This window comes from Chinchilla lanigera, unplaced genomic scaffold (genome assembly GCF_000276665.1).
Source record: "Chinchilla lanigera isolate Chin_1 unplaced genomic scaffold, ChiLan1.0 scaffold00029, whole genome shotgun sequence".
Classification (NCBI taxonomy): Eukaryota; Metazoa; Chordata; class Mammalia; order Rodentia; family Chinchillidae; genus Chinchilla; species Chinchilla lanigera.
The window spans coordinates 9,315,289-9,338,125 of NW_004955430.1; the positions used below are offsets into that span (position 1 = coordinate 9,315,289).

Sequence of the window (22,837 nt, forward strand, 5' to 3'; positions counted from 1 at the left end):
TTTTTTTTTTTAACCAGGCTAGACCAGGAAAACCATCTTTCTCTTCCAACACCCTGACAAATAGCTTTGCATCCTAAAGACTTGGTAAAATGAGTCAGTTATCACACTACTTGGAGGGCAAAATGTGGACAATTGTATTCCAGAGTAAAGTTTAAAGATTTCTTTATGAAACAGCTATGCTGGTAATATAAGCACCAGTTGGGTGCCCATGCTTCTAAAAATCTGTAGCTTTTTACAGAGTGTTTGGCATTTTTCAGTAATAGGTTTTAATGGAATTCAATCTAGCATAGAACCAATTGACCTGCACATGGTGTGTGATCAGTAAATGTTATTGGCTGACCAATTAGTGTTATTACTTCAAGAATCAAGAATTGCTGTCATTATACAAAATAATGAGATCTTTTGTATCTCAATATTATGGGTATTGACTACTAATTACAGAAACAGAAGTGTCCTAGAAAATCTCCATGGCAAAGAAATCTTAGTAAGTATGACAGTTTTACCTCTTGACATAAACGTTCCTTATTAAATTTCATGTTGGAGTCCTTTTAAATAGATGAAATAAGAAAACATGAAAAAAATCTTATTTAAGGAAATTTGGAAATATCTATATATGAGAGCTGAGCAGTTATTACAAAGAAAAAGTAATCTCTCTCTCTACACACACACACACACACACACACACACACACACACTCTACTTTAGGGTAGATAGAGTTGCAGTCTCATAATTCCTAGATTTTCAGGGATACCACTCTGATCCTGACCCCACCCTCTTTTCACATCTTTTGTCTTTCCTATAACTAAACAACAAGGAGTTTTTCTGTTCTTCTTTGTTGTCAGGCTATGTGGCATGGTCTTAAAATTTTTGCTTATCTGATTTTCACCAGCTACTTTAAAACTCTCCACTCTGTAGACAATATAATAAGATATACCAAAGGAGAAGAAATCCTGGTTTTTAACTTGTTTATTATAAGGACTTTTTCCCTGGGCTGATTCTTCACTGTAAATAATTTGGAAAATATTTAACATCTAAGCCAGATAAGTTCTTATATTTACTGTTGATTTAAAGACCCCAGGAGACCTCCTTGTGTAACATGTAGAGTAGATGTCCTGATAGTTCAGTATCAAAAGAATAATGCGATTTGCATCTTAGATATATTATTGGATTTCTCTTGCTACATGTGTGGACTGATTGTAATCTCATTGTCTCTGTCTCTGTATTCCCCTAAAACTTGGCCAGTACCTATCCAATCACCCCTACATTACTTTACCTCACATAACCACATAACGAGCTCCTATTAAGGGACGGGATGCTTTTGTCTAGAAATAATACTTGGTGGTTGGAAAATGCTGGGACACTGAGGGTAGGGGAGCAAAGGTTCAAATCTTCTTCACCATTTCTTTGGGAAGTTCTGCAGTTGCCTCTGTATTTCTTGCATAGTGTATGAAAGTGCCTGGCCAGTTCCTTTGTGCTCTACTTCGTGTGCATCCTTGGGCCTTACACTGACTTTGCCTGTCACAGGGGCCCAGAAAAGGTGCAGTCCTGCTGTACAGGTCAAGGTGAGAATCCTTTCCTTTCCTTGAAAACTAAAATCAGTATCAATGCTTCAAGTCAGTAGATTAGCAGAACTCGCACCTGTGGATTTGTAAAGCTAGGTTAACAATGTGGACATCTTTCTTGAGAAATGGGCATGGTTAGCCAGCAGATCAAATAATGACATAAATAACAGTGGGACCAATAGTCTTGGTCACTTTTTAAACTGAGCTTTATATTTTTATATAATTTTCTGATAACAATTTATCACCTTTCTCATGCTCATTAAAAAAAAAAAAAACTTTCAATAATACTTTGCACTTCCCTGTGAATTGTTACTGGACCACAGATATTTTAAGGGGTGTAAACTAAGGGGAATTGTTTCAACTCCCTTTTTCATAGATAGGTAAAATATATGAACTTTGTAAGATAGCAGGCATATATGCAGCTGCATTCATTTTTAACTTTTCCATATTATATCCTTATCAGTAACTTTTTTTTTTTATCATTTTAAATGTTCGTTCAAGTCCCAATCCTTGAAGCAGCCTCTTGTTTCCTGCCTCTAGCCCTGGGTTCTGTCATCTGAACTTCCTGAAATCTGCTTTCTTAAAACCTCTGGTGTGTGTGTGAACCTAAATTCAGCATTTTCTTTGTGTCACATTATCTTTAGGTTCTTACTTGTTAATTGGAATGAAGCCCAGGGTAGCAGTTCCTGTCATTGCCTCATTAGTTTGCAGCTGATGAGATGTTCAGCAGGACAACATAAATAGCCTCCAACAGAATGAAGCTTCCAAACGGATACCTGGGTGGTTGAAAAATTCCCCACTATTGGAATACCTGTGTGCCAGTTTTTAAATATATAACAAGAAAGCGTCATGAATGGCCCACCTCTAGTTAGGCAATGGCAGTCAGTAGTCCCATGATAACAGTGCTTCTGTTTCCCTCCCCAGTTTCTTCTCTGCAGCGTGCAGTCCATGTAGCTCTGTTTCTTCTTGTTTGCAGAATGCTACTCCCTCACCACTTCCTGTGTCTTCCCCTTTTCTGTATTCCAGCCACGGATTCCATCTACCAAGCCTCAGTGGTATTTGTGAGACTATGGTGCTTCTTGACTGGAAGAAATAGAAACATTCTGAGGACTAAGGATTCATGTAAAATCCAGTTCCCTTGCAGAAGTCTGATACTAAAATTTAACAGATCAGTGCCTTTTCTTTAGGGTCCTTCCTGAGTATGAGTCATTATAATCCACTCTAGGGAGCCTCCCAGATTCAAAGAGAGAAAGCGGGTTTGATCTAATGCTCTTCTCGAAACCGTCAGTTTTAGGACATAATCACTGTCTATTCACGGCCGTTATTTTTATTTTTTGTTTTTGGTTTTTTTGTTTTGTTTTGTTTTTCTTCAGTCTGTTAAGCCCAGCATGTCTGGTGAAAGGAAGAGCTAGTCATAGGGGATGCATCCTGCTTTGAGAGGCTACCCGCTGTCTGGGCTGGTCACTAACCCTGGGGTGGAGGCTGAAATTGAGATGTGCTTAGGCTCCATCATTAGCAAAAGAGAAGGGAAGAGGGAGGTACTGGCTCCCTAGACAACAGGACGAATTTTACTACTGCAGTTCTCTTTTGGGACCAGTAAGATTCTCATGCCTTACCAGCATGACAGGAAGTTGAGCTACAGCTTCTATTAGGTGGGAGAAAAACAGAGAAGAAAAAAGACTAGACTGGCAACTTATTATTTTTATCACACGTGTCGGCTTTTGCTTGATGTTTAAAGTGATGTCAGTCACTGTAGGGAGTTGCTTTGAGATGGTGTCGTATAGGCAGGAAATTAGAAGCTAGAAGGCCCAAAGGGTAAACATACAAAAGAATGCAGAAAATACCTTGTGCGATTCACAACAGTTGCACATTATTTGCAATAGCAAACAATTTTGAAACAGTTCAACATCCATCACTAAGGGTCTGGCTGTCTGATGTTGGCTCATCTACACAGCAGTCTCTGTTGCTGTTACAATGAGCAGTGGTTCTCTGCACGGATCTACAGTGATCGCCACTGTACAGTTCTGTAAGGAAAAAAAAGCCGAGACAGAGAACAGTGACACAATATGCTACTCTTTGTACAAGAAAGGGAAAATTGTGAATATTTGTATTTTTGTATATTTGCTTGTGTTTGCAAAGAGAAATAGTGTAATAAAAGGATAAATCTCAATCTAATTTTAAAAAGTGTAAGAGGAGGAGGGATCAAGCTATAGGATACCAGGAAGGAAGTAGGACTTACCTAAAAACATGTTGATGTGTTCAACTGAGTTTTGTTATATGTACCATTAAACAGAGTACATCCAAAAAGAGCACACTTATGCACACACAAAATCAGAAAACAAAAAGTCATAAAACCACATGAAAAATCAGAAAACAACCTAACTATACTTTGGTAGTGATATAACTACTTAGGTAAGTTATTCCAGCTGACCTTAGAACATAGCATTTTTACCTTACATTCTCAGTAAGATGTGCTCTCAAGGCAAAAGAAAGTGCTAAGAGTTTTAAGTTGGCCCAGCAGCCTTACTATTAGTAGTCAGATCAGTATGGTCAGAAATTAAGATTTAATTAAGAGGATACAAAAGCATAAAATTCAAAAGGTTATGTAAAAACCCTGAATCAAATTTGAATTATAAATATTATTAAGATTTTATTCCTTTTAAGAAGAATGTGTCCTAGCTGTGCCCAGATCATAATCTTGGAACACCCCCCAATCCCTGTACAATTACCTTGAAGAAACAGTTAGCTCCAGGTTTACATGGGGAAGGTATTTTGATGAGTCTAGAATACCTTGTGCCAGGAAGCAGTGGAGGTGTCCCGGGCTAATTGGTCATTTCAGATGGGTGGGGAACCAGTTTGAAGGATTCCCATTGCCAGAGATTTGGCAACTGACTATAAGGGAATATGGAAAGATCTATAAACTGTAATGATCACAAGTAAAAGACCGTCATATTACCCTTAATTACCACAGTGCACATCCTGTTAGTCTATTCTGAAGGAAAGTAGGAATCATTTGATTAGGTAAATCCTAGTAATGAGTAGGATTCATAATACTTGTATTATGTGATGTTAAGAGTTTGTGTCTTCCTACCAGTCCCCTCCTCTTCACAGTAGGCTTGGTATCTGACCTCACACTGACCCTTACGCTGATGGGAAGTACATGATTTTACCTCCTTTCCATCCCCACTCACCAGCATCATGTCCTGAACAGAACCGAACTCTGCCTTGTGAGATTCCAGAGACTTAAATTCTAGCCCCAGCTCCTCTTCCTATTCCCTTAGCACCTTCCTCTCTGAAATTTGCTGAGGATCACTTCTCTAAAATGAGATCGTGTAACTGATAATCCTATGGCTTTGTCTACCTTTTCAAAGGAACCATCACTGACCCCTAAGATGCCTTCTGTCTGTTGATATGGTAGATTTTCAGTGTTTCCTCTACATTGCTACATTCTTAAATGGGCAGATATGAAATCCATTAGAGATTGGAATGGTTTGAGCAATACTGAAAGAAGGAAATATTGCCATGTCATTGCCACAGATTGAATGGGGAAATAACATAATTTGTTTGTTTTTCTTTTAGCCATGGAATTCCATGAACATTTGCACAGCATAGGCAGCAAGGAGGGTCTGAAGGAACGAAAACTACAAAAAGCAGTGGAGAGCTTTACCTGGAATATTACCATCCTAAAGGTACCCACAGACTCATTCCTGAGCCCAGTGATGTTGCTTTCATTGTCCACTTGCCTCTTTCCCTTAGGATCACATTCCTTGTGCTATATGTAATCAGCCAATGAGATTTCAGCACAGTCACTGAACTCAAACCACGAGCTCTGCCCTCTGGAGAGTGCAAGCATGACAGCTTGGTGTGGGGGCATTGGGGCCGGGGGACTTCCACAGCGGGCACAGCAGATTCTGGTAGACTCAAGGGACCTTCTTGTTTTATACTGAAAGCATTCTAAACTTCATAAATGCCACTTGGAGATAGTCTATGTGAAATAGAAAATATTGATAACAGGAATAATTAGGAATGTAAAGATTATAATTATTCCCATGTCATTTAACACTGTAATACATAACCACAGCCTCAGTATGTAAGAGCATAATCAAAGGGAATATGTGAAGAAATTGCCATTTGAAAGAAATTCTCTTTCAAGGGAAAAGATGCCTATATTTATATCTACCGCAGCATGACTGCTTTTAAAGACTAACTTGTACTATTTATTTATAAATAATAAAAATGTATTTATATAATACATTTCATTATAAAAAATTTTTAAAAGCAATAAATACAGGTATACATAATTCCACAATCCAGTGACAATTGTTGGTTTTTTGCTATGTACTCATTTAGTGTTTTTCTCTGTTATGGATAATGTGATGTGATTTTTAAAATAATACTGTGGATGTACCTACAAACTTCCTTGCTTTATCCCTGTGGTTCTTACTGTTTCTTTCCAGTGAATAATAATAACACAGAGAAGTTATTTCATTCTGGATCTGGGACAACTAAATGTAGAAATACTTTTCAGTATTCACCCTCCAGACTTTATGCACAGTTGATTTTAAGGCTGTAAAGACATTTTTTAGTTTCTTCTTTCTGCTCAAGTTAAAAAAATCCTTCTCCACAGCTGAAAACAGTTTTCTGATTTGATGTAATAAAAGGTCCCCCTTGCAAAGCTAGCCAGCTCACATTTTCTCACATAAACCCCTACTCATTTTTATAATTAAAATCATTTTCTTGACTTCCTCAAACACTTCCCTTCCTACACATGTACTGTATTTTATATATCTGTAGATCAGCTTTGAAGTTCACTGGTTTGCAGTTCAGTAAACAGCAAGCATAAGAATTTACAGTGAACAAGGATTTGGCTTTACAACTTGCTGACTCATTCGCTATCCAATGTGGGGGATACACCACACATTTCCTGCAGACCTCAGGAAAAGGTAGCACAGTACTTTAAGCCCTGTGGTGGGAACAAGTGTTCATTTTGCTTTTATTTCATAATAGGCAAATACAGACTTATGGACCAATGTTTCACAGACCAGCTATCCTTGATACTCAAGTGTGGCCCAGGAATCAACAGTTGGGGCCCACTTTGGGAGCTTCATGGTATGGAGACCAAGAAAATATTTCCCTTTCACCCTTTAAAGCTTCTGTGAATGAACTGACAACAGATGGATCCATAGGAAAAATGATATACAAAGTCACATTGTGTGCATAGGGGACAGTCACAGGGGTGTGATTACCGAATAACCCTGTGAGGTCCAGATAGTTATGTAATCTTTCTAGGAGCGAGGGAGACAGAGACTGTGACAGTTCTGAGGAGTAATACATGATTCTAGGTTAATGAAAGGGCCCAATGTTCAGATGATAGCTGGTAAATAACTCTCTCTTGCAATTGAATGGGTCTAGGCCAGCGAGGGTGGATTTATGGGACGTGTGCCTCTCTGGGCTGTTTGTATCACTGGTGAACCCCTAAGAGGTTCACCATCACTGGCCTAGTGATAAAGAGAGCTCTTGCCGAAATCTATCTATTGTGGTTACATTCTTCAATCTTCCTTCCTGTAGATGAGTTTAGATCATGAAAACTCAAGGAAGAGACCAAGGATAAATGTTTTATTGTTTAGAAGATCTGGTCATTAGGCACATGTGGGAGTAGCAGAGCAAAGCCTATTTCAGCATTTGCTGGTCTCTAAGGGCCTTTAATTTTAAAAATCGGCATACTTAGATACCCTGTTTGGAAGTACAATTCCCTGGTGTCTTAGTTACTTTTTTCTTGTTGCTGAGACAAAATACCAGACACCCAAAATTAAGGAGGGAAAGGTTTATTTACCTCACAGTTTGTGGAGGTTTCAGTCCATAGTCGGCTGGCTCCAAGGCAGAGTGGCACAAGGCAGAGGGCAACTAACTGTTCCTGGTGGCAGCAGATAGCAAAGCAGCAAAAGCAAAAGGGAGGAGTGGCAGCAAGCAGCCTCTTTCTCTCCCTTACACATGCAAACTATCCACCCCAGGACGGATGTAGCACTCACACCCATAATGACAGTGTTGGACCATGAATCAATCATATACTCTAAAAGCCTGCCCCATGACTGCATGAGGCTTTGGGGGGACATCCAGACACAAACCATAACACCTGTACTCCATTAGAAATGCAGAATCACAGGTTCCTCTCCAGACCTGCTGAATCCTAGTCTGCATGTTGATGAGATCTACAGGTGACTCTCAGGGACATTAAAGTTTGAGAAGTACTGGGCCACTGAAAATGGGAGATCTGGTGCATGTATCAGTGAAGAAGGCCCGATATAAAACTGTGTGCCATATTTTAAAAGGAGGTAATTGAACCAAAAACCTGTAAGAAAGACACCTGTTTCTTTTAAATCACATTCAGAAGAGAGAATTAACACCTCAGGCATGTTCATATGAAATAAGTGTGCAGAATGGGATAGTAATAGGCCTTTTTAAAATTTCTAGGATATTTCTTACAGATGGTTATTTGAGGGTAGTAGAGCCTAAGTGAGGAATGGCAAGAATTGAAGAGATCTGTGTCCTTTCTGTATAATAGAATGGCTTTTTCCATTTCTATATTTCAAGCCTCTTAAACTTTCTTTAGGAGAATGGGTGCTCAGGGATATGAAACATGAATTTGGTCTGGGTTGAAGTACCAGCATTTTCCTGAGGGGAGGGAATGGAATGCCCCGAGTACCTCTCTCCGCTTTTTTCTTTGCAGTGAGCTTTGAGTGGTGGCAGCCCTCCAGAGTCTGCCTGTTTCACAGACTTCTTGGGGGATTCGGGGGCAAACTAAAAAATTGTACCATTGTTCTAGGGTCAGATTATCTTTACTTATGCATCACCCTGTTCATGGGAATCACAAAGGAAGTAGGGGAGCCAGTCATCCTGGGACCTAGGACTTCCCAAAGTGAGGCACTGGCCATTAAGAAAAGTCTTACATCTAAGGATGTTCATCCCAAGTTTTTAAAATCTTTGCTTGCTTTGTTTAGTTTTTTAATTTAGAGAATTGTTTTAATATGTAGAAATGAACAAAGGAGAAATAAAATATCCCATGATCATCATACCAAGAATTATCCAGTACTAACATCTTGACATAGTTCTACTACTATTTTTCCTTGAATAAGAAGCATTGATTTGTTGTTGTAAATACATGTTCATTGTAAAGAATTTTTTAATGTAGAAAATGTAAAAGTTTTTAAATGGCCTCAAATCATCCCTCTGAGAAAGAACCTGTATTACATTTGAGTACCCTTATTCTGGGGGTCTTTTTATATGCATATGTGTGTGGATGGGTAGATGGATAGATGGATAAATGGAGACAGATACCACTAAGTCTGAGTCATACCTTTTTCATATTCTTGACATGTTTTAAATTAATGTGTATCTTGCAGTCCATAGCATCTTCACATTGTGTCATAGTTATAGTGGCAGTGATTTTTCGTTCTTAGTAGTAAAGTACTGGTGCATCTCATAAGCACTCACCTTGCAAATATTACTAAGATATGTCAGTAAGTAAAACTCTACTGTAACTGCCCTTTTTAATTTTTAAAAAATATACTTAATTTTATTTTACTTAACAGAAGAAAAGTAAACCATAAAAAGGTTAAATGGATTGGCAAGCAATTTTTCCTATAAATGATACTTATTTCCTACAAAATCTCTCTGAGGATAAGAAGAGATTGTTAACCCAGGTGTCACGCCACAGCCTATATAAAACCAGCTCCAGAAGGCTGAGGCAGAGGATTATAAATTGGAGCCCATCCTGTGGAACTTAGCAACTTAATGAGATCCTATCTCAAAATTTGAAAAGAGGGCTGAGGAGGTAGCTTACTGTGAAAGTCCTGTATCAAATACCTAGTACCAGGAAAAAAAAAAAGAAAAGAGATGATGAAAAATAATGGGAGTCATTTTGTTGGATTTTTTAAAAATTTCATATACAGTTACAAAACAGTTAGTTTGCCTCCTATTGTGAAAGGTGAGACTATTACCATGCTAATATTTCTAGATAGGGAATATTGTTATTTTCACTATTGTACAAATTTAAAATGTTCCCATCTGTTCCCAAGACAATATTGTATATTTTTTGGTGTAAGTGCAATATGTTGACTGGTTCAGCATCACCACTAGTCTAAGAAGCTATCCCAGCTCGCCTGTGGCCAAAGGGGATAGTAGTGAGAAAACATAAAGCTGGGATCTTAGACATGCTCCTTTGAGTACTTGGACTCAGGTTTTTCTTCCTAGAGTTTGTAAAATATGCTCTTCTCAGATTTCTCCTGCATAATTGGGGGAGGGTAAAATCCATCCCCATAGATTTCCAATTTTTTTTTAATGTAGCCCTCAAGATCTCACTCCTAGTAGATAGCCGGCATTGTTCTCTCTTTTTCTTTGTAAACTTTATTGAGCTATAATTTATGAAAAATAAAATTTACCAATTTTAAGCATACAATTCAGTGAATTTTCACAAGTGCATATATTCATACAGCCTCCATAATGATAATAAAATCTTTCTACCACTCACTAAAATTTCTTTGTGTCCCTTTGTAGTAAAATCTACCATGCTGGCCACCATTGATCTGATTTCTATGTTTTCACCTGTTCCAGAATGTGATATAAATGGAATTATATGATATACAGTCTTTTGTGCCTGATTTCTTTCATGCAATATAATGCTTTTTTGTTTCATGTAAAGTTGATTATGTCTCAGGAATCTATTCACTCTTATTGCTAAATAATGTTCTATCTTGCAGATGTAGCACATTTTGATTATACTTGTACCACTTAATAGACATTTGGGTTATTTCCATTTTTTAACTTATGAATATAGCTACATTGGACACTCACATGCAGGCCTTTGTTTGGGTATATGTTCTTATTCTTCTTGGATAAATACCTGTGAGTGGAAGAACTAACTGTGTTATATGGTATACATATGTCAGACTTTATAAGAAACTGCCAAATTGCTTTACAAAGAACAAATTTTTTCTAGTTTGTATTTCTCTGAGGAATACAAATTCCTCCAGTTGCTTGGAGCATCTTGATAACACTTAGAATTGTTGGTTTAGCCATTCTTCTAAGTGTATGGAGGTTGAACATATTTTTTTCTGTGTAAGTTATTTTTTAAGATATGATGGGTCTTGATGTGGTGTTCTTTGTGTCTTCATCTTGGAATTTGTTAAGAATCTTAAATATGTGGGTTTATAATTTGCAACAAACTTAAACATTTTTCAATTATTATTTCCTTCTTAAGTAAGTCCAGTTATACAGATATACTGCTTGATACTGCTATCTCATAAGACATAGGTTCTTAATCATTTGGGTTTTTTCCTGCATTTAAAAAGAATTTGGTAGTTTTTACTGTGTCTTCAAGTAATATTACTATATATGCAAGCAATATTGCTATCTTCTATTGTATCTAATCTACTTTAATTCTGTCCAGTGTTTTTTATTTCAAATTGCCCGTGCCTTTCTTCTTCATGGTCATCGTATCCTCTGCCTTCTTGAACAGTCACAGTGTATTTATGACAGCTGTTTCAGAGCTCTCCCCTCTCCACTCTGCTGCTCAGCTTCTAGCCACTGTGGCCTCTCTAACTCCAAAGCCAGTGGCATTCCATGCAGTTGGGCTCTGCTGTTCCGCCCTGCCCCTGGGAGCTTCACAAGTGGCGTGGACTCTGACTGATCCCTTCTCTCAGGCACCACTGCCCTGAACTAACTGAAAGCTGTTGTTTTCTCTTCTCTCATTTTTCTCATTGTGTTTCAGCTCCATTCCTAGATTTTCCAGTGTCACTTTTTTCTTCTTTTCCTCTGTCCCATCATTTCTTCTCCTGCTCCATCAAACAGAGGAAGATAGGAGAACACTCGGTTTTGTAGCTCTCCTCTAGTTTGACTGAGTATTAAAATTTTCTGGATCAATATGACTTGCCAGTGTAGGTACTGTTAATTTTAGCAGTTACTCAGTTGTGCTATACTCTTAGTTTGGTTGCTGCTTGTGGTTTTTTGCTTGGTTGTGTTTTACTAATTTTCTCTCATTGTATTAGGAATATGAGGAAAGAATTTTGTAGCATATTTTAACCCCACCAGCATAATCAAGGAGTCCCTTTACCTTTATTTTCCATTTGCTAAATTATTCTCTGTCCTGGTAATGTTTACCATGTCCACTCATGGCCCCACCTAAAGTGGTAAAATCTCATGTAGTACAAGAATCTTGTCTTAACTGGTCTGTTTTGGTTACCAGAGCAAAAATTCAGAGTGGCTTGCAGGGGAGGGGCGAGAGATGCTGGGTTACACTGGACATTATGAGGGACAGGACCTAAGAGACCTAACTTGTAAGACCAGAAGTTGCAGTACAACCTTATGGGTTAGAGAGCTGTCGGAAACCCTGGCGGCCCCAGAATAGCTGTGTCTCCCTTCGAGCCAGTGCTCTGCCTGCTTATCTTGGGCACCTACTCCATTCTCGCTCTCCCTCAGCTGGCTCTTCCTGTTCCTGCAGTTTCTACTGCTTTGTAACTTGGTCGTGGCTTAGGTTGCCCCTGCCTGTGCCTTATAAGCTTTTATTTCAAGTGTTCAAACTGTTTCTGATTCCTAGTTCAGCCCAGGCTTTTAGCTTCAGACCAGCAGTCCCAAAGTTATAAGCCTCCTCTTACTTAGATTTCCTTGGGTCAGTTCTCTTCCTGCTCCAGTATACCCTGTGTCCAATAAAGGTATTGTCAGGTACCACAAAAGATGTCCACTTCGAGTAGCTATTTGTTCCTTACCACTGTATAACAAAACCACTTCAAAACCAGTGGCTTAAAGCACCTGCCTTTTCCCCAGGATAGTGTTCCAGGTGAGCTCAGCTAGGTGGGTTTCCTGTTCCACGTGGCCTTGTCTTGGATCACCCCTGAGACTGGTTCCACTGAGCACTCAGCTGAGCTGGAAGACCCAGCAGGTTTCACTCACATTATTGGCGTGTCACCTGGGTGGCAGAGATGGCTGGGCTTCTGTGGCATCTGTATCACTTCTGAAAGTAAGCTGGTTGTAGCCCTAGATGTCTTCTAGGTGTGTGGCTGCCAAGCTGGCTCTCCCTGTCCTGGGCCACCCTGCTTTCAGAAACAAGACTGGCGAGGAAACCTGAAAGTAATTGGAGATTTGTTCTCTTTAGGAACATAAGACTTCTGCCAAAAATAAATCAATAAACCAGGCAGTATTTGTACTGACTGTAAGCCTGGTTTCCTTCACTTTTACCTCAAGTTCACTGCTTACCTTGATGACTTGAGAACTGGAATCTATTCCTTTCCTGAACATTATTGTGATGATCCCTGAATGACTCTTAGATTTACTGGCACTCATACATTTTAGTTATTTGATCTGTCATTGGTGATGCAGTGTGTTGCTAATATGCCTGAAAAGCTAGAATTGACTGAAAGCCATTTTTCTGTAGTGTGTGAAAACTCAGAGTGGCTCAGAAATCAGACTACAGTACTGTTCATCACTAATGTGGAATTTGTGATTCCTTACTAATGTTTGTGCAAAAGTGTGCTTGAAAGATTAATTGTACAAAGGAAGTGCTTAGTGTGTGCTGCTTTTCCTTGTATATTCAGGGGTGTCCATGGTCTTGGACCTGCACAGCCCTCAGCGTCCCCTTTTTCTACTTTGTCTTCTCTGGCCCTGGTTCCTCAGCCTGGAATCATGTCCCGACTTCCTGCCTTCTGTGCTCATATTGTGGCTTCCTTATGCTGTCTGAGGACCCCAGTGACTGCTCTTGAAACCTCACACCACCTCTGTCACCAGAGCAGCCAGCTCTGTGCCTGGCAAGGCCCCTCTCCCACCGTGATGAACCGTGGCCCTCCTCATGAGCAGGCCTATAACAGAGGGAGATACAGCCAAGGTGAGACCTTAGGAAGTGTCACAGTCTAGACACCATGCTACTAAATGGTAGATGGTGCCAAAGGCATCATTTCCTAGAGTCCTGGTCATTCACCCACACAGGGCAGCGTCCTGCACAACCGCAAGACCTGCTAAATCCTTTACTGCTCTCCTTCAAGCCCAGCTCAGAAACCACCCCCTCCAGGATGCTAAGCGGGAGCCCACCTACCTTCCCCCTTGGTTGAAGGAAATATAAAATTGTTTCTGAGGAGAATCACATTCTTTCTTAATTTAAATTACAGTAAATTGAATCTTACACAGTAAGTCCCTGACTTATGAATGAGTTCCATTCTGGGAGAACGTTTTAAATTGGATTCACAAATATACCATGTAAAACAAACAAAATAAATAGACATGAGGTCCATTGATATCTGTGAAAGTTCACAACTCAAATGTCCATAAGTCAGGGATTTTCTATATTTGAAATTCAAAATTATTGATGTTTGTACAAACCTTTGTGCATAAACTGTTGATAAATAAGAGAATAATTGTAGCTGTGATGTCAGCCCAGAGGTGGGCAAAAGCATGAGGGAAATAAAGAAGTGAGGATAGTCCTTGGATGCACCTAACCATCCTAGCTTCACTGAGGTGCTGCAACGTACAGTTGAAATGTCTCTTCAGATTTAAGGGCAAAAATCAAGGGCCCAGAGCCATGTTTACAGTGCAATCTGACCACTCCCACTTAACCCTCTTTCAGCCCAGTATCTGCACACTGTAGCTGGGGTTGGTGGAGGGAAAGCACCTGCTTCTGTGGTGAGATCAATTCACTTGCAACTCACACTGCAGACCCCTCAAATCTATAAATGAGAGTGAAGTCACAGGACAGAAGAAATAAAAATGCACTGAAATAGCTCTCACATCCTGTAGAAAAAGCACATGTCCTGTTGCTGAAGCTTTAGGTTACATGGATGATTGGGATCTTTTTTCAAAAGCAAGGTTTATCGAGACTACAGTGGGAATCCGTAAGCTAAGAGGCCTTATTTAATTCTGATGAATGCCTAGATCTTAGCCTGCCACAAAAAGTCACTTGCAAGAGAAGTTTTAAAGAATAATAAGGGGTAATTTGCAATCCTTAGCCAAGACTCCCACAGCCCGTTTGCTCCCAATTCAATGAGCATGAGGCAGAGGCACATGTTTCTGTTGCTGTATTTAATCACAGGAAGAGTAAATTTTCTCCAGGATTGTTGATATGCCGAGAACATTGAAGATACGTGAAATGTCTGCTTTACTTGCTTTAAGATGCTGCATACAATGTGTAGAGTTCCGCTCACTTTGGTTGAAGCCCTACAGTTTAGTTTATCCAGAAGGAGAACTAAGCACACATGTATGGAAAGCTGTGTGTGTTTCAGTGTAATTTGTTGTGTAGACTCTGCCTTTGGTAAGGTCCCTAACCTTTCTAAATTCAGTTCTCTCGTTAGGTAAAACAGACAGTAACAGCATCTCTCTTGCTGGAGTAAGAGACTGTCATGCAATAGTCTTTGTAAATAGCTTAATATAGCACATGGTGCAAAGTAAATAGTCACACAATAAGTGGTAACCAGTGTTCCCAGAAGGCTTTGCTGGTATATTTTCTTTCATATTTTGTTTTTGATGTATTTTGTTTTTTGATGTAGACTCTGTGGTTTCAAACCTAGGACCATAATTATATTCACAAGCCTTCTGAACCAGTTTGAATTGTGGTTAAGAAATGTATTAAATCATTTCCATAGTACTCTTTTACTTAAAAAGGACTTTCATTTTCCTAGAGTTGTTGCAGCTCCACAGCAAAATTGAAGAGAAGGTGCAGATATTTTCTATATCCTGCCCCCACACAGCATCTCACCCCCTATTGTTGACATCCCCCACCAGAATGGTCCCTTTTTATAACTGATGAACTGACATTGCCACACTATTGCTCAAAAACCATAATTTATGTTAGAATTCACTTTCAGTGTTGTATATGAGATAGATTTGAACAAATCTTTAATGGCATATATCCACCTTTTTTTCCCCCTGTGTTGCTAGGAATTGAACCCAGCATGTCACATGTGCTACATAAGCACTTTACCACTGAAGTAGGTTCCCAGCCCTCCACTTTTTTAAAATTTATTTTTTATTGTGCAAACTTAATGTGTACAACTGGATATTTTGATTGTATCCATCATTATAATATACAGCGTATTATCCCTGGCCTAACAATTCTCTGTGTGTTGCCTATTCATCCTCTTTCTCCCAACATCTGGAATCCACCTATCAGTTTACTGTCTCCGTAGTTTTGACCCTACCATTCTTCCCTCCTCCAGTAAAAACTGAGGCCATAGCTTTCACACTAAGCAGCATTCTCACTTCTTTTTTATTTTTTGAAATGGTGTCTTGCCACATCACTGAGTTGCCCACTTGGGCTCAAACTTACCTCAGTCTCCCAGAGTACTAAGATTACAGGTGTACACCACCCTGCCTAGTTGTTCCTATCCATCTTAAAGGAGGTTTGAGCATTTGGCCTATGATTCTGAATGCTTGTGAAATGCTAAATTAAAATGTATTCAGTTTGTATGAGTCTCTCATCACCTGAAACAGTGACTGACAATAAAATGTTTACTAGAAGGCATATTGTTTGTGACTACATATTATTAATATGTCAGATAACCAGTGAAGAAATGCTAACTTCCTGTTTACCTGGCTTTTACTTCCTGTCATGAGGTTTGTGTTAGGATTTTGCAGGTTCATTTTTCCGGTTTCGGTTATAGATGACATTCAGATTAGCAACAGGAGAGATACGTTTACCTGTATGCTAGCACTTCAGAGTGACACTGAGGGCACCCAAGGCCTTATGGAGACTTACAGGAAAGATAAAACACAGTGGTTTATTTGGGGAAATTAGATTCGTGCAGATTGTTGCCAAGCAAGGACCAACAGATAGGTTGGAGCTGGGCTCACTCGGAGCGGTTTCCTGCTGGCCCTTGGTGCTGCCCAGGCATTTGCTGAGTTGGTCTCGTCTCTTTGGGGAGTGGGTGGTGTTGGGGGGGGTGCCTAAAATCTGCTGTGCTCCTCGCTGTGACTCCAGGTGGGATCAGAAAACCTAGAACAAGATAGCCTAGGCCACACTTGTCCAGGTGAACCTTCTCAGTTAGAGTCTTTGGCCCCAGAACAACTCTAAAGTTAGTGTGGGCTTCAGGCATATGGAGGTCCAAACCAGACACTGATGATTTGCGTTCTTGTTTTTATTCAAACAAAAACATTTGTGTACCTTTGTGCTTCCCCTAGACTCTTGTGTAAGTGTCCCATGTCGTTCCCCTAGACTCTTGTGTAAGTGTAAGTGTCCTCTTCTGTCTCGTCCTTCCTACTGTGTGTGATTTGGAACTATCCTCTGGCCCCAAGGAATGGCAGGCGGCCATCTTTGCGCTCTCCACATTCTGGCCCGTACCTGTTGCACAGGCCAGTGGCAGAGGTCAGGGCAAGCCCTTGTGGCTGCACTGGATCCCTCGCCTTAGAAGTGAGGCCGTTGTTTTTCTCTAATTTGACAAAGGAGCTTTGGAAAAATTAATGGGAATATAGAATCCCTGTTTTTACCTCTTGATCTGGATAAAAGCAGTGTCATGGGGACACTGCTACAACAAACACTCCCACTGCCTTCAGAATTGCTCTTTCCTCACACTAGACATCTTCACTCAAAATACATGAAACATAAGATTCCAGGTACCCCCCCCCGAACTGTGATTAATTTTGATTTCAAAACTTATGTAGCCCTAACAGATGTGCCTTGAAGTATTTGTAATATATTAATGACTGGGACGTCTGTTGTCATGCAAAAAGTCTGGTGACTACCAAGTGTTGAGTGTAGCTGGGGTGCTGGCTCTGGGGTTTGGCATCTACCATCCTCCCTTTCCTGATTGCTGCCAGCCTCTGATCCAGTCCCAGGTAAGCATGAGCTCAGCCAAACTCTCAGAAGGAATCCTTGGGATTCTGCCACTGCCCTTAGCAATGTCTTTTAAAGATCCCTTTCTGGGCCAAAGTAAGAACATTAAATATTTTGACCTAAGGTCAAGGTAAGAATCAAATAGAATAAGGTCTAAGATTCAAAACAGAATTGTGGTTTTTTTTTTTTTTTTTTTTTTTCCCGGTACCAGGAATCGAACTCAGGACCTTGTGCTTGCCAGGCAGGCGCTGTACCGCTGAGCTAAATCCCCAGCCCCCAAAACAGAATTGTGAAACTGAGTAAGTTTTTCAATTGAAAATGTTACAAAGCTGGCTTCAGAGCAAGTCTTAAAACTAGACACCCTGTGTCGGTGGCAGCATCTTAAATAACCTTTGATCTTTTGATATCTTTTAAAGCAATGACATGGGAACACTGCTAGAGAAAGCCCTACTACTGCCTTCAGAGTTGTTCTTCACTCATTCCAGTTGTCTTAACACAAAACACATAAAACAAAATAAGTGGCAGGGACCAATACAGTGGCTCACCAAGCCCACATGTGGTGGCTATTTGGGTCCTTTTGTGTCACTTGGATAATGGCTGAAAACCTGCCTGGTCTATTCAAGATGCCATAACCACTTGTCTAAGCTTAGGAAACTTGAAAGTTAACCAGATAAAGAATTCTTATTACCATATTAGCCATGCTATACCACCTGAGGATGTTTGTTTTTTAAATATCCTGTCTTTGTGTGGTAGATCCACATACACTGAAATACACAGATCACCAAGACATGACTTCTGGTCATAAAAAAGCAAACCAAAGAACATGACAGATTGCTCAATCCCATTTATAAGAAATAAAAATACTGTACCTACTTATCTATAGGCACAGAAAAAAGACAAAGCACATTGCTTAGGAGCAGCTGTGGATATTAAAGACAAGACTTTCCCATATTAAATTACATTCACTTGGCAGATGCCTACTGATCCCTTACTGTGTAGCTGGCACTGTTGTAAGCTCCAAAGATTTAGCAATGATCAGGAAACAAAATCTCTGCTCTCAGGGAGCTCACATTTAATGGTAAACACAACTAACAAACCACAGACTGTGTCAGGGGGTAATGAGTGTTGTAAAATGCAAGGCAGAAAAGAAGGGTTAGGATAATTGGCGAGGGTCAAGTTTTAGACATGGAGGGAGTGAACTCTGTGTCTTTCACGGCCAAGAGCCTTCCATGCAGATGGAAAGGAAATGCGCAGATGAAGCCTCTGGAGGACTCTAAGCAGAGGGAAGATGTGTTCTGAGTGTGTTTCAGTTGCAGTTCTCTGGCTGTCATATTGAAAAGGGAAAGTAAGGGACACCAGCCAGGAGGGAGGTGGCGTAAACTCAGGGGCAGCTGATAGTGCTTAGACTGCAGTGGCAGTGAGGGCAGCAAGAAATGGCGAGAGGGTGTGAGTGTGTGAGCGTAGAGAAGATTGAGACAAAAGGAGTTACTGACAGGTCTGGGGGTGCGAGAGCAGTAGGGGAGTCAGTGAAGGCATCAGCACCATGGGTCCAGGTGACTGCAACAGTAGGGCCCCTCTAAGTGAGGAGAGGCTGCTTGTGCAGAGAGCAGCAGGATACCGGGAGCTCAGTTTTGAATACGTGAAGTCCAAGAGGATATCCAGGTGGACATTTTCAATGAAGAACCACTAATTTTCATTCATAAAATTAGAGAACAAATCAATGGAACTTAATAGAGAAAAATCAACAAAACCAAAGTTGTCTTTGAAAAAAACAACGAAATCATAATCCTGTGGCCAAGCTAAAAAAAAAAAAGCAGTGACCCAAGTTGTTAACGTCTGAAGTGAAAGAGAGGCCTTCAGATCCTTGAGACAATAAAAGGATAATACCATGAACCATTCTCTGCAAGAAAACTTGCATGGAATAGAACAATTCCTTGAAAGAAACAATCTGCCGAAACTTACACTAAGAAGAAGTACACTATCTGCGTAGGCTTACATCTAATAAGGAAATTGAATCAGTAATTGAAACGAGAGCACACCAGCTAAAACAGGTTCACTGGTGGCTTCTATGTATTTAAGGAAGAAGCTATGCTAGGTGTCTGCAGTGTTGTCCAGAAGATAGAAGCTGAATGAATACTTCCAACTCATTCTGCAAGATCAGCATTACCCCAGTGCCAGTGTCACAGAGAACTGAAAACCAGTATCTCTGATGAACACAGATGCAAAAATCCTCAACGAAATATTTTTTCTCAATTTCTATTTTATCTTAGTATGTGTGTGTAGAACACAGCGACCACATTCCTCATGGGAGTTGGTGCCTGTACATAACACATTCTAATTATTTCTTATTGTCTTCCTCTACTTTCCCACCCCACTCCCTCCGTCTCTTGGTCCACTTTCTGTTTGCAAAAGATGTATCTCCCTACTTCCAATGATCTGTCTTTTATTTTGATCTATATTTGTATCTTGGGTTCCTTATATAAGAGAAACCAAGTGATACTGAAGCTTGCATATCTGATTTATTTCACTTAACATCATGCTCTCAAGGCACATGCATTTTCCTACAAATGACTCAAGTTTATCTTTGTTATGGCATAGTATTTCACTATGTATGTATACCTAATTCTCCTAATATCTTTCTCAGTAGGTTCCTTATTGGTATGGAGCAATGCTATTGAAGTTTGTGTGTTGATTTTGTATCCAGCTACATTGCTGGACTTCTAGGCAGCAATTTTTAGCAGAATTTTAATTGTTAGCAGAATTTTTTGCAGAAATTTCTGCTAACAATTGTTAGCAGAATTTTTTGGGTCTTAATAATAGAGGATCATATTATATAAAAATAAGGATAATTTGACTTCCTTTCATATACAGACCCTTTTTAATTTTTTCTTGCTGGATTGTACTGGCTAATGTTTTGAGATCTGTATTTTTTTTATTTTAAAGAGACAAAATTTCAAAACAAGGTAATAGGAAGGTAACAATGGTTAATACATTGTGTATTGTTATCTTTAAATTATTTACTCAGAGTACAAAATAGAAGCATTTATTTGTCCAATCTTAGCATAAACTTTTCTTTTCAGTGAACTAAGAGAAATTATTAGTAGAACTATCTTAACTTTTTTTTTTTTTTTTTTTTGCTTTTCCATTCCTTCTTTTCTCCTTTCCCACATCCCAGTTTCTCTTTCCTTTTGAAGTTTCTTCCCATTTTACAATATCTGTTGTACATTTTGGACCTTATTTGCTCTTTCAGCTTCTCTCACCAGGGGGACAATATGATGTTTGCACATGTGCATCTGATTTATTTCACTTATGAGTATGATCTCGAGTTGTATCCATTTACCTATAAAACCCTCCAGTTTGTCCTTCTTTATGGCTAAGTAGTACTCTTTTGTATAAAAGACATCATTTTTATCCATTCCTTGGTTGATGAGCATTTGGGTTGTTTCCAAGATGTAGCTATGACAAACTGTGCTGCTATAAACATGGGTGCACATATATCACTGTGGTATGATCTTTTCAGCTCATCTGGGAAGATACCCAAAGGAGAATAGCTGGATTGAATGGGACCTTTAAGCCTAGTTTTTGGAGGAATCTCCACACTGATTTCCACAGTGGTTGCACCAGTCTACACTCCCACCAACAGTGGAGAAGAGTTCCTTCTTCCCCACAGCCCTGTCAGTATTTGTTATCAGTTGATTTCTTGATGATACCTGTCTTCATCCTTTCTGGGGTAAGAGGGAATCTCAATGTTTTAATTTGCATCTCTTGAATGGCCAGTGATGTTGAACATTTTTCATGTATTTGTTTGCCATTTGTATTTCTTCATCTGAGAAGTGTGTATTCATCTCAGATTCCCATTTTTGGATTGGGTGTTTAAATTTGGGAGGACTGAATTGTTTTTTAGTTCTTTATATGTTCTTGATTGTAATCCTTTGTCTGAGGAACAGCTAACAAACATTTTTTCCCACATTATGGGTTGTCTCTGCACTCTGTTGGTGGTTTCTCTTGGTGTGCAAAAGCTTTTTAATAAAATGAGATCCCAGTTGTTGATTCTTTGTGATGGTTCCTGTGCAATTGGGTTTTAGTCATAGTCTTTGCCTAAACCAGTGTCTTCAGGAGTTTTATGTATTTTATCTTCCAGCAGATTTAATGTTTCTGTTTTACTATTTAGATCTTTGATTCATTTTGAGTTTAGTTTAGTATATGGTGAAAGATATGGGTCCAATTTTAATCTTCAACATATGCAGAGCCAGTTTTTCCAGAACCATTTATTAAAGAGGCCATCTTTCTTCCAGTGAATGTGTTTAGCGCCTTTGTCAAAGATAGGATGGCTGAGTATGTCTAGAGTTGTTTCTGCATCTTCTAATCTGTTCCGTTGATCTTCAGGTCTGTTTATTGACAGTACCATGTGGTTTTTGTCACAGAGGAGTATTAGTGTTACATCTTTCCTAAAGGTTTTGAGGAATTCACAGTGAATCCATCAGGACCTGGGGTTTTCTTAATTGTTTGTTTATTTGTTACTGCTTTGATTTCATTGCCTATGATTGTATTATTAAAGGCTTTTAAAAGTTTGGTTCAGCTTTGGTTACATATATGTCTAAGAGTATATCAATTTCATCTGAATCCTCCAATTTATTAGAGTACAGCTTCTCAAAAATGTTACTAGTAACCTCCTGGATTCCAGTAGTGTCCATTGTGATTTTTGCCTTTTTCTTTTCTAGTTGCATCAATTTGGTTGCTTTTTTTGGTAAGATTGACTAGGGGGTTGCCTATTTTCTGTATTCTTTCAGAGAACCAACTCTTCACTGACTTTGTATTATTTTTTGTCTCAGTTTCATTAACTTCTGCCTTGATCTTTATAACCTCCTTCATAGTACTAGCTTTAGATTTAGATTGTTCTTGTTTTTCTAGGATCTTTAAGTACATCTTTAGATTATTTATTTGTACTGTTCTTCTAATATGGGCATTCATGCCATAAAACATCTTACAAGACATTTCATTGTGTCTCAGAGATTCTGATACGATGTACTGGCATTGTCATTTGATTCTAGGAATTATCTGTTTTCTTCTTTGATTTGTTCTGTGATCCATTGATTATTCAAAAGGGTGTTATCTAATTTCCATGTGTTTGCATGATTTCTTTTGCCATTGATTTCTAGTTGCATTGTACTTTTGGGAGGGGGGTACCAGGAATTAAACTCATAACCTTGCACTTGCCAGGTAGGTGCTTTGCTGCTGAGCTATCCCCCCAGACCAGTTGCATTGTACTTTGATCAATAATATGCATGGGATAAGTTCAGTTCTTTGGCATTTACTTATGTATGCTTGATGGGCTAGCATGGGGTCTGTTTTGGAGAACATGCTGTATGCTGTTGAGAAGAATATGTATTCAGCTTTTGTTGGGTAGAACACTCTGTAGATATCTATGGGTGGAACTCTAGATAGATATCTTTTAAGTCCATTTGTTTAA

At 39.3% G+C, this 22,837-nt stretch overlaps 1 protein-coding gene across 1 annotated transcript in view; it reads left to right on the top strand.

Moving 5' to 3' along the window:
• Plcl2 (phospholipase C-like 2) overlaps positions 1-22,837 on the top strand; it is a gene marked incomplete at its 5' end in the record, with an annotated part of 190,293 nt that overhangs the window by 158,215 nt on the left and 9,241 nt on the right. The window contains 1 exon segment of the mRNA XM_005387455.2: positions 5,142-5,251. Coding sequence (XP_005387512.1) covers positions 5,142-5,251 — 110 coding nt within the window.